This window comes from Podarcis liolepis (assembly GCF_965112155.1).
Source record: "Podarcis liolepis genome assembly, chromosome: 5".
NCBI lineage: Eukaryota > Metazoa > Chordata > Lepidosauria > Squamata > Lacertidae > Podarcis > Podarcis liolepis.
Genome location: NC_139556.1, coordinates 69,405,081 through 69,416,618, shown reverse-complemented (window position 1 = coordinate 69,416,618; position 11,538 = coordinate 69,405,081). Strand labels below are relative to the sequence as shown.

At 39.8% G+C, this 11,538-nt stretch overlaps 1 protein-coding gene and 1 long non-coding RNA gene across 3 annotated transcripts in view; one reads left to right on the top strand and one right to left on the bottom strand.

The window, feature by feature from the left end:
• The window catches only part of LOC310708389, a 72,780-nt gene that overhangs the window by 4,236 nt on the left and 57,006 nt on the right, over window positions 1-11,538 (top strand). The gene's annotated exons all lie outside the window — the stretch shown is intronic.
• On the bottom strand, window positions 3,280-9,615 carry LOC310708297 (tubulin alpha-3 chain). Of its 2 annotated transcripts, none has more exons than XM_083506504.1 (5): window positions 9,461-9,615; window positions 8,353-8,575; window positions 7,956-8,104; window positions 5,927-6,607; window positions 3,280-3,985 (listed from the first exon to the last, which is right to left on the bottom strand). In XM_083506504.1, the coding sequence occupies exons 1-5, from the start codon at window positions 9,461-9,463 to the stop codon at window positions 3,689-3,691; spliced, it is 1,353 nt and encodes a 450-aa protein (XP_083362630.1). In that variant the 5' UTR covers window positions 9,464-9,615; the 3' UTR covers window positions 3,280-3,688. The 2 variants fall into 2 exon arrangements, with proteins under 2 accessions (XP_083362630.1, XP_083362631.1); XM_083506505.1 differs by lacking the exon at window positions 9,461-9,615 and adding an exon at window positions 9,103-9,228.

The following is an 11,538-nucleotide window of genomic DNA, read 5'->3' as shown; positions in this document are numbered from 1 at the left end:
GCATGCAGTATAGAGTGCTACTCTTTTACACTTGCAGGTTAACAGTCACTACTGGACGTGGTTCAAAACTGATTCTTGGCACCCTATGGAATAGGGCTAGATCTGTAGTGCATTGTTTGCATACTTCTTTTGAAAACCAGCCCACAACTGGGATAACTATTTTAGAGCTCCCAAAGAAGGGCTACATTTGATTTTAAGAAAAAGTGAATGATATGCACGAACATGTTTTTATAACCTTCCCCAGCTTACTGCCACATTTACAGAATGAGATGTCAGTGTATTTGGTGTGAATGAGATTAGTCTGCTCATTCTACAACAGTTTCGTTGAAGATGAAATCAAAATATAGTTGTGAGTTTTACTTCTGAGTAAGAAAGTTTCTAATTTACTTTGAGCAATCATTAAAGTCATTTATAAAACATGACCTTCAGTTCCAGGAAACTTGCACGTTATGAGTCATCTGCTGTTTTCCCCACGCTGTATAGTACAAGAGGGCAGACTATGACAGAATCATTCAGTACATATGTGGATTGAATATTCATCATAAGGCAATGTCAGAATTGAAAATAGTAAGAATTTAACATCTTAATGTATGTCACTTAATACATTTTAAAATATGAATTGATGGACAAACAGGCTGTGCATATGCCTATAGCAAAAACAGCACCAGTGATATTATTTCTTCCTGATCACCTATGAAAATCCAAACTCAAAATGAAGTACATTTAACTTTACTAGACCCATCAAGATGTATAGTGTCAACTTGTACATATATGGTTTGTGAAAATGCTGTTAGTCCTATCTTACTAGTGAGCAGGATTTTCTGCTCAACACAGTAGTTGCTTCTACTAAATACTAGGGACACTGCCTTCTGAATAGTTTATAGCCCTTAATTAAAAATCATTAGATACTAAATTTCTCTCAGCTGTGTTCATGAGGATACTATTCTTGATAGCTGTTCTACATACTCAGTCATCTCCTGGTTTTTAATTGCTTTATTAGCCATACTTCAACAATCCTTAGCTGCAGGTAACCTCAGAAAACGACTTTCATCATTTGATTAAAATGAGCTTTCACAGAGCAAATATGGGATAGAATTTTCATTTGCAGAGGCAGCTCATTCATAACCAGAATGATCAAGAAATGAGAAAGCAATGGTCATGCACAGGTTAACTTGGCTTTAGTGTTAGAATTGCTTCTATCTCTCTTTTGTAGACCTACTACTTCCTTAACAATTAAGTTCAATTGGCCTTTCCAATAATTATGCTGAAATCAATTCCCATTATGCTGGTTGACTATTATTTCTTCTACTTTATTCATTTTCCTCTTCTAACACACTGATTTTAACTTTTCAACTGCTGTCTCTTTTGGAACAATCCTTTTTATTAGCATTTTTCCTCCACTCCACATTTCCAATTTATTTGCTTTATGGCTAAAAGGAGGCAAGTTAATACTTTGAAATTAGACCACTCCCATTTGACACCTTTGAAAACTCAAACTGGGCTCTTCACAATACCTTTGCCACATAGTACTCATAGAAACCTTAAGCTCTTGCAGTTGTTCTGATGCTGCACTCTTATTGATACAAGGAATCAAGCCATTGTTATCCAATTAAGCTTATGTGGGCTGAATAGCCCCAAATCTGGAAGTTTGTCTGCAAAATAAGATGTATGACCTTAACAACTCCATTGATGGTTAGTACCTGCCACCCCAGGGCCCAAGTGATCAAAATCTCTAGAATTCAGCTGCTGAAATAGAAGGGCCCTCCTTTAATGTATTCAAGACCCCAGATGGCTGCTGAGACCTTCCTAGCCCTGAGAATGGGAGAGGCTATTTCTCAATCCAACAGAAAATTACCCACTCACAGGTCAACCCTGACACTATCTCAGCAATAATAGCTAATGCATACAGAAATAAGGTGCTGGCATATGCATTCCATAAACCTTTGGCCATCCCGTACCATATACCCACATCTCATACGGCATTGCATCCAACCCTAAATCTGTTTTATGGTTCAAGGCCGTTAAGTATTCCGTGGCCGCAGGCTCATTCATTCCTACCCATTGTTCAAATAATTGCAAACGTTAAAGCTCATTTTTACAGGACGAGGGATAAATACAAGCAAGTTCTATTCATACTAACTGGAGGCTAGAAAAGTATTCAAATGTTGTAAAAAATGCAACCCAAGCTTAATTGTAAATTTAACATTGAGAGCATTGCAATTTTGAATGAACGTGCAAATATAAAATAGCACCCATTCTTCAAATTTAACAGCATTTTCTATTATAATGAATCTTAATAAAAGTCTTTGGATTCCCAACAATAAAGACAAACACACAGGCTGCCATTGTTACTTATCACAATTACCCCTGCAACCAGTCAAAATGTTTCGGTTGCAGGTTTTGCATAGCAGGGACACGAGATCTAGAATCAGCTTTAATACGCAACCATGTTTAATGACTTGAGTAACAAAAAAGTTAATGCCTATATGCTATTGCTGCTTAAGATTGTAGTATGTACTTAAAGGTAAAGGTACCCCTGCCCGTACGGGCCAGTCGTGTCCGACTCTAGGGTTGTGAACCCATCTCACTTAAGAGGCCGGGGGCCAGCGCTGTCCGGAGACACTTCTGGGTCACGTGGCCAGCGTGATGAAGCTGCTCTGGCGAGCCAGCACCAGCGCAGCACACGGAAACGCTGTTTACCTTCGCGCTAGAAAGCGGTACCTATTTATCTACTTGCACTTAGGGGTGCTTTCGAACTGCTAGGTGGGCAGGAGCTGGGATTGAAAGACAAGAGCTCACCCCACCGCGGGGATTCGAACCATGCCAACCATGCGATCGGCAAGCCCTAGGCACTGTGGTTTTTACCCACAGCAGCACCTCAGAGTAAAACACAGTGAATTTTGCTTCTATTACAGAATGGCATTGCACATGAACTGGAAGCTACTTCATGCTATGATCCAGTTTCTTAAGTCACAAATACTATTCTTTGGTACGACTCCAAACCTTTGTAAAGGACTCGACTGCCTGAAAAGATGGGTTTATATTCCCTTTCTCAATGTATTGCTTGCATTTTGTCTTTATTTTAAAATTTACATGGACAGATTACATAGTTTTTCTACCTAAGTTTTAAGGATACTTTCATGAGGTATTATTTCCAGTTGGTTCTGGAAATGTCCTGTATAAGGAGGAACATGACACCATTATCAGGTTCTATTAAACCATAGGATAGGAAACAGAAACTTTAAAAAAAAGAAATAACGGAAGATATACATACATTCCTTCATTCATGTTTCTTTATTTAACACAAAGCTCAATGTGCACAATGATATCCCCATGTGATTTTCATTATAAAGACATGTCTGCTACGATTTAGGATCCTGTAACGTATTAGTATGATTCTTTTCAATATAAATGTTTCATTTTTCAGGTTTTCAAGATCGTTGCAAAAGGAATGCAAGGGGGAAGGGAGAATAGATCTTCAAATCTAGGAGGCAGTATATAGCATTTCTGACAGAAACTTTATTTTATACTTTTCTCAGAATATATTTATAACTATTCTAAGAAAGATTTTAAAGCTATTTTAAATGATTAAACGAAACTGCTAGAACGCTTAAATGTTTATTTGAAACAGAACAAGTGAACTGAAGTATGAAAATATTTTCAAATAATCATCTGACATTACTTTTTTCTAATACTCTTCCCCTTCTTCAGCCTCAGCTTCCACAGAATCAACACCCACTTCTTCATAATCTTTCTCAAGAGCAGCTAGATCTTCACGAGCTTCAGAAAATTCTCCTTCCTCCATACCTTCTCCAACATACCAATGCACAAAGGCTCGCTTAGCATACATCAGGTCAAATTTATGGTCAAGACGAGCCCAAGCTTCTGCAATGGCAGTTGTATTACTTAACATACACACAGCACGTTGCACCTTGGCCAGATCCCCTCCTGGCACAACAGTAGGAGGCTGGTAGTTAATGCCCACCTAGAAGAAAAATGAAAGTTTAATTATGTTTCCCTAAAGCACAATGCTCCACCACCCACATTCAAGGGAATCATTGCAGGGCTTATGAGTTTTGCTTTTTCCTTAATTCCCATTACAGCAGGCAAGGACATTACAGAAAGAAAATTAGAGGTGAACTGAATATTAAGCAGCTTGAACAAGACGATCAGGTAGGTGAGAATATAAAAAATGTATGTATCTATTCTCCACTATGTCCTGAGGTTCTGCTTCTACACCATAGGGAGGGAAGGACAAATGGGTTTGTGGGCAATCATGAGGATCCCACTGTGAGCAGACTGTACTTTTGACCCGGGGGTTGTGTGTATCAATAAAACGATAAAACTACACAGGATTAACATTCAGAATGCAGTCATCATTAAGTTATATTTCAGCCAAGAAAGCCCTCTGGGTATAGGGCAGTATATAAATTCAAATAATAATAGTAACAATACTGTTAAATATATGGTTAACTTATTAATATCTTAGGATCACATTCTTTGGCATACACAAAGATCACAAAATCTACCAGGAAAGGGCAAACTATTTAAAAGTCTCTCTATCTAGTTAAGTCCCCCCCCCCCCCAAATGCTAAGCAAATACTTTAAAAATGATAGGCAAACCCTACTTAAAACCTACATTATTCCAATTCTGAAAATCAGTAAAAGCAATGACGGGCGCTGTTCCATCTGGTCACCTATTTGAGGGAATGAAGAAAACTGGACCTTCCTTGCCCAAATGTCTTTGTTCCGCAGAGTAAAAATCTGCAGCCCATTTCTATATGAGCTATCTGGTTAAGGGGTGATTTCTGTTACATACTTTTTTATTTTACTTTTAATAGGTTAGTTGATGTGGTGTAGCAAAGTTGTTCTTTAATCAAGGAGACTTGTACTCAAATCCCAAACTATGCTATGAAGCTTATTTTCAGGGTAGCCACAATCTCTCTGCCTACACTACTTTATAAGGCTGTGAGAATAAAATGTGATGCCACTATATACAGCGGTACCTCGGGTTAAGAACTTAATTCGTTCTGGAGGTCTATTCTTAACCTGAGGTACCATTTTAGCTAATGGGGCCTCCCACTGCTGCTGCCACGCGATTTCGGTTCTCATCCTGAAGCAAAGTTCTTAACCCAAGGTACTATTTCTGGGTTAGTGGAGTCTGTAACCTGAAGCGTCTGTAACCCGAAGTACCACTGTACAGTGCTCTGAGTACTCTGGGTAAAAGGGAAAATAAGAAATAGAAACAATAATAATAGTCCTTAGCTAGAAGATTTTTAAAGGAAAAATCTCACCCTTTAATATTCTACTTTGAGAGCTTAATGATGATAGGAAATGCTAACTGCCACAAATTAGTAAAAAAGTGGTACGACCATGTACTTTCCAAACTACTGGATATCTTGTGCCTCTTAGTGACAAATAAGCAATGTAATTTACATGAATTTAATATTGCTGGGATATCTAAAATGCACTTGCATATCATACGTAGTGTTTTTTAAGTGCACTGAATACTGCATACTCTCCCATTTGGATTACGAAGCACGGCACATGGACCTGCCTCTAAAAAGTATCTGGAAATCTTTGGAATTCAATACAACTATGTGACAAGGATCTGCTCTGAAAGAATGAAAGGGGCCTCATAAATGAACAAATGTACCCTGTCATTTTAGACTGAGGCCTGCATCTTCAAGAAACTTTTAAAACCGTATTTGATTAGTGCAGCATTTTCTATGAACTAATTTGACTAATTTCACTTTCAAAATTACGAATGCACTGTTAAAATGGCAAATGTGAAAACAACTACCTATTAGTTGTTAATTTACAACAGATTAAAAATGAACTTATGGACAGCTTGTGCACCATGAAAACCACCTATAAAGAAATGGCTGAAAGGTTCTGTAAATTCACTTAAAATGCTTTAAAATACCTTGAATCCAGTTGGACACCAATCCACAAACTGAATGGTACGCTTTGTCTTGATAGTTGCAATAGCTGCATTGACATCTTTTGGGACAACATCACCTCTGTATAACATGCAGCAGGCCATATATTTGCCATGGCGAGGGTCACACTTTACCATCTGGTTGGCTGGCTCAAAACATGCATTAGTAATTTCAGCGACAGACAACTGCTCATGGTATGCCTTTTCAGCTGAGATGACAGGTGCGTATGTTGCCAAAGGAAAATGGATTCGTGGGTATGGGACAAGATTTGTCTGAAATTCTGTCAGATCTACATTCAGAGCACCATCAAAACGGAGTGAAGCCGTGATAGATGAAACAATTTGGCCAATGAGACGATTTAGGTTGGTGTAAGTGGGACGTTCAATGTCAAGATTGCGTCGACATATATCATAAATAGCTTCATTATCTACCATGAAGGCACAGTCAGAATGCTCCAATGTTGTGTGTGTAGTAAGGATAGAATTATAAGGCTCTACTACAGCAGTAGATACCTGTGGAGCTGGGTAAATAGCAAACTCCAATTTGGACTTTTTGCCATAATCAACTGACAGTCTTTCCATGAGTAAAGATGCAAATCCAGAGCCAGTGCCTCCTCCGAAACTATGAAAAATAAGGAAACCCTGAAGACCTGTGCACAAATCAGCCTAGAAGAAAAAGACAGCAAGCAAAATATTAGTATTCTAAGTGTGTACTTAATGTACAAATCATTCCTAGAAATCACTTGTTTTCACTGTGTGCATTTAAAATATTTGGCTAATTAAAAATTTCCTTCAATTTTTCTTAAAAAGTCTTAAAATCTAATGATCCTAGATTTATTTAATGTTGTCTGATTATTTCATGAAATATGCTGTTTTGATGTTTGATAGATAAAGCTAAGCAGTAGTTCAGTATTGCATTCTACACCAGTAAGTTCTATTTAGTGTAGAACTAATAAGTAAACTTAAATTAATCAAGCCTATTATTTTCAGTGGGTCTACAAAGATGTTTAATGTTGGATACAATGCACTGAATTTAATAAGTAGTAAAATGAAATCTTTAGTACATTTTACTTGAAATCAAAGACTTCTAGAAAAATATTTTAAAATGGTATGTGTAAACAAAAAAGAATTTATTTATTTATCTACAGTGGTGCCCCGCAAGAAGAAAGGGTTTTTCGGTTTTGCGTTGCTTCGCTAGACGAATTTCCCTATGGGCTTGCTTCGCAAGACGAAAACGTCTTGCGCTTTTTTTTTTAAAGCCGCTTGAAGAGGCGCAGATGCGACGGACCGTGCTTCGCAAGACGAAAAACATCGCAAGACAAAAAGACTCGCGGAACAAATTATTTTCGTCTTGCGAGGCACCACTGTATTTCAGATAACATAGTCGCCTTGGATAAAATTAGCTTGTTACTGGTGTATGCCCCCCCCCATCTAAGACACAAAAATTACTTCTAATTATTTATGTGGTCAGTTACAGTGCATGGCTTTGGGAATACTTTTTAATGTGCAATAAAGAACCAATTTTCCTGTCTTTGTTAAGTCTACTAAATCTATTTCAATCACCTTTAAACTCTATTCTGACACAATAAAATCATACCTTTAAGATTAAGGACCTAAACCAGAACATGGGAAGTCTGTACATACCAAAATCCTGTGAACATAGAAGATCCCTATGCAATACTCATGTGTTGATATTTTATTGCTCTCTGTACAAGTGTATGTGTTACAAAAACCTACTCACTTACAGTAGTTCTATAGCTGTCTGTGCAGATGTCAAATTAATTCAAGATTGATGGGTCTTTACTTGTAAGTTAAGTTTGTATAAAGATCGGAGGTGGTAAGGAGGGTGTGATTAGCAATTTGGTTGTGTGTGTCCTTTGGATTTATGGCCTGTTAATGATACTTTCCATTTAAATGTACTCTCCTATTTTCATAATAGAATATTTTTTTCTGACTAGTTTGAAAGGTAGCGAAATAGGTTGGTGTCTGTTCTTAGTTTTCTACTAAAACTTACCAGTTTGCGAATGCGATCCAGCACTAAATCAACAATCTCTTTTCCTATGGTATAGTGGCCTCGGGCATAATTGTTGGCAGCATCTTCTTTTCCAGTAATAAGTTGCTCAGGATGAAATAACTGCCTATAAGTGCCTGTACGCACTTCATCTATAAAAAATTATAAAGAATCTTGTAAACCATTCCTATTTTACCTTTGCCTGATGCATTTAGCCTTAAAACATTATGCATGAAATGGTAAAAACAGATAGCTTGCCACAAAACTATTTTGTAAAATCTGTATTGCTAAAGTTAATTTTAATATTAATCTATAATAACTCTAATATAATGCTCAAAACTGCAACATAGTCTATTTAACACTAGCAATTTCATACATCAGAAAGCAGCAATATACCTACCAACCACAGTTGGCTCAAGGTCCACAAAGACAGCTCTAGGCACATGCTTGCCAGCTCCAGTTTCACTAAAAAAAGTGTTGAAAGAATCATCACCACCTCCTATGGTCTTGTCACTTGGCATCTGACCATCAGGTTGGATTCCATGTTCAAGACAATACAGCTCCCAGCAAGCATTACCAATCTGAACACCAGCCTGTCCAACATGGATAGATATACACTCACGCTGTTAAAAAAACAACAAAACAAAGACACACAGAAGAGTGAAAATTAGTTTGCTCTTTTGTAAACGACTCGAGAATTTTTTTAAAAAAAATTGTACCATCACAGATACCAAAGACTATTTTTTTAAAGCGGCTCTCTTTTCAAACACACCACTATCTCAGCCTCGATAATCTATTTAATGGAATATCCGAGGTCTGTTTAACTAACACTTTCAAAGAGGAATGTATTTCTCTTACCTCCCATATGATCCAATCAAGTTTTACTTATGCACTCATTACCTGTCATCTTTCACAGCATTTTGCCGTAATCTGGCCACTACGCACTTCCCAAACGGTTAATAATTACAGTGCATTCCCTCCCGACCACGGTCCCCTTTCGCCCTTCTCCACGATTTCATGCCAGGATAACCCGTTTTACATTTCAACACCGACTTATCCCACTGTGGGCATGATTCAAAGGAAAGCGACCGCTTTCACGCCTCCTCGCCACCCTTTAATAGCAAAACCACAATATTCCACCGCTCCCCACCATGGCGAATCTGAGGCGAAGCGACGGTCAGCCCTCGCGCTCTCGGCCCTGAGGAAAGACCGCCAACGGCGCGAAGCCAACCGACTCTCTCGGCAAGATTCGCGCCTTTCGGGGTCACGCGGCCGCTCTCCATTGGCTGCCGGAACCGCCGCTCGTTCCCTCGTGCTCGCGCGCCACGAGTCGGCCGGCCTTCGCCGCGCACGATGCGGGAGACCTCGGGTTTCCGTCTCCCCGCTCGCCATAGGGCCCTGCTTACCACCCTCTTACGGCCCCCGTCAGAACACCCTCAGCCGAAGGGGTTCAACACCCGCCATGCCGTCCCTCCTAAAGCCCCACCACAGAAACCCCCGCTCCCTACCATGGCGCCTCGCGGAGATGACGAGTTTCACGGACACCGGTGGAGCGTTCTGCGCCCTACCCCGTCTGAGACTAACGTCAATTGTTCAGCCGTTGGGGGCAACGGCCTCTCTCGCGCCCCTTTCGGTCGCCCTACTGATGCCCTATTGGCGGAGGCTGCTCCGCTTCTGCACGCTGATTGGTTGAACGGGGCCTTCTCCGACTCGGGGTGGTTGTGGCCTGATATGATGGGGGTGGTTGTGGGGCGGAGGGGAGCGTGACACTTTAGGCGGGAAACATTTTCGCTTCTGGGGGGAGGGGTGGGGAGCTAAATGGATCGTCGGAACCCCATGTCAACAAAAGCATCCTTCTACAATATGGGGGGGGGGGTGCACTTTTGTCACTCACTGTCAAGTGTGAAAACTGCATGCTTTGTGTGAAGTAGCCCATGATTGTGGACTGCGAAGCGCATTGAAAACAGACGTCTACCCTCTCCAAACTTTGAATTAACCAACTGCCCTTTATAACTTTATCTTCTTTGAAGGCTGCAGCCTTATATGCACTTTAGGTCCAGTTGCGGACGACTCTAGGGTTGCGCGCTCATCTCGCCCTATAGGCCAAGGGAGCTGGCATTTGTCCGCAGACAGCTTCCGGATCATGTGGCCAGCATGACCAAGCTGCTTCTGGCGAACCAGAGCAGCACACGGAAATATCGTTTACCTTCCCGCCAGAGTGGTACCTATTTATCTACTTGCACTTTGACGTGCTTTCGAACTGCTAGGTGGGCAGGAGCAGGGACAGAGCAACAGGAGTTCACCCCATCATGGGGATTCAAAGCGCTGACCTTCCGATCTGCAAGCCCTAGGCTCTGTGGTTTAGACCACAACGTCACCCGCGTCCCTATATGCACTTACTAGGGAGTAAATTCAACTGAACAAAGCAGTGAACATGTACATATGATTACAGTATATTGCTTTTCACAAAAATATGGCTCAAAGCAACTGAGAAACTCATAAATGAACCACTTAGAAAACAGCAAAAAACAAGTATACAGAAAAACCAACAAAAGACTAGGTCTATCAGGCCTCTTCTTCTTGAGTTGCTCTCCTGGGAGCAACCATTTTATCAATCCGCCTCTAGGAGGGATAGAAAGCTAAGTTCACTCCCCACTACAAAACAACCACTATCCCAAAAACATAATGTACCGCAGTACAATTGTGTTGTAAAATATCACCATTCTCATTTAAAATTAATACAGAAGCTTCCAAAATGCACAATGAAATGTATATGTTTTAGCTAATGAGCAACATTATTCAGAAAGAAAACCACCCAACAGTGCCATCGTGTGGGAAATCTTATCTGTCATTTGAAATCCTGTGTTTCTTAACTGTCTTAAACAGTTTCTGTACTTGCCACAAGGAGGAAGCAGAACCCACATTTAGAAAAGCTGCATATGATTTAAGGAATGGTTTAAGAAAGTAAAGGTAAATAAGTTTTCAGCATTTGTAATGAGGGTTACAAAAAGAGTAGAAGGGCTGTATTTTAATATTCTCTTCAAATCTTCCAAAATCTTCCAAAATCACTGAATTGCAAGAATGCCTTTATGTGCTAGCTGTTACGTTCTGCTTAACACAGATTAATTGAATTGGAGGCAGTTTTCAAATCAAACTGGATTTTATTCTAAGTAAAATATTATTATGAGTGGGTGGTCACTGACCAGATTCAGACAATCTGGAAGAAGACTGATTTTCTAGATCCATTTCTATCGTGGTTTCGGCCTGGCTTTGGCACAGAAACTGCCTTGGTTGCTTTATGCAGTTTGCCTAGATGCAATAAAGTTTAACACGAACAGTCAATTTCAACAAGTATATGTTGGTTGAATCCTGCAAATCAGTTGCATAACCAGCTTAGGCTATTACCAGAAAATTTGCAGTGGGCAGAATTCCAGTGTCAGGGAAAGGGAAGGGAGTATTTGGTAAAAGAGCTAAACCCTAAATACAAGCAGCAAATAATTTAAATTATGGCTGTTATTTCATAACTTTAATAAAGTTTTGTTTTAATACTTTAAGTGCCAACTGTTTGCCATTTATTCCATAGTGT

What these genes read in the sequence shown, in the direction of transcription:
- LOC310708297 (XM_083506504.1), bottom strand. An exon ending in CCTTGAGCCAACTGTGGTTG is followed by an intron (nt 8,105 to 8,352) that starts GTAGGTATATTG and finishes AATTTTTTATAG; the next exon opens with ATGAAGTGCGTACAGGCACT. An exon ending in GGTGTCCAACTGGATTCAAG is followed by an intron (nt 3,986 to 5,926) that starts GTATTTTAAAGC and finishes TTTTTCTTCTAG; the next exon opens with GTGGGCATTAACTACCAGCC.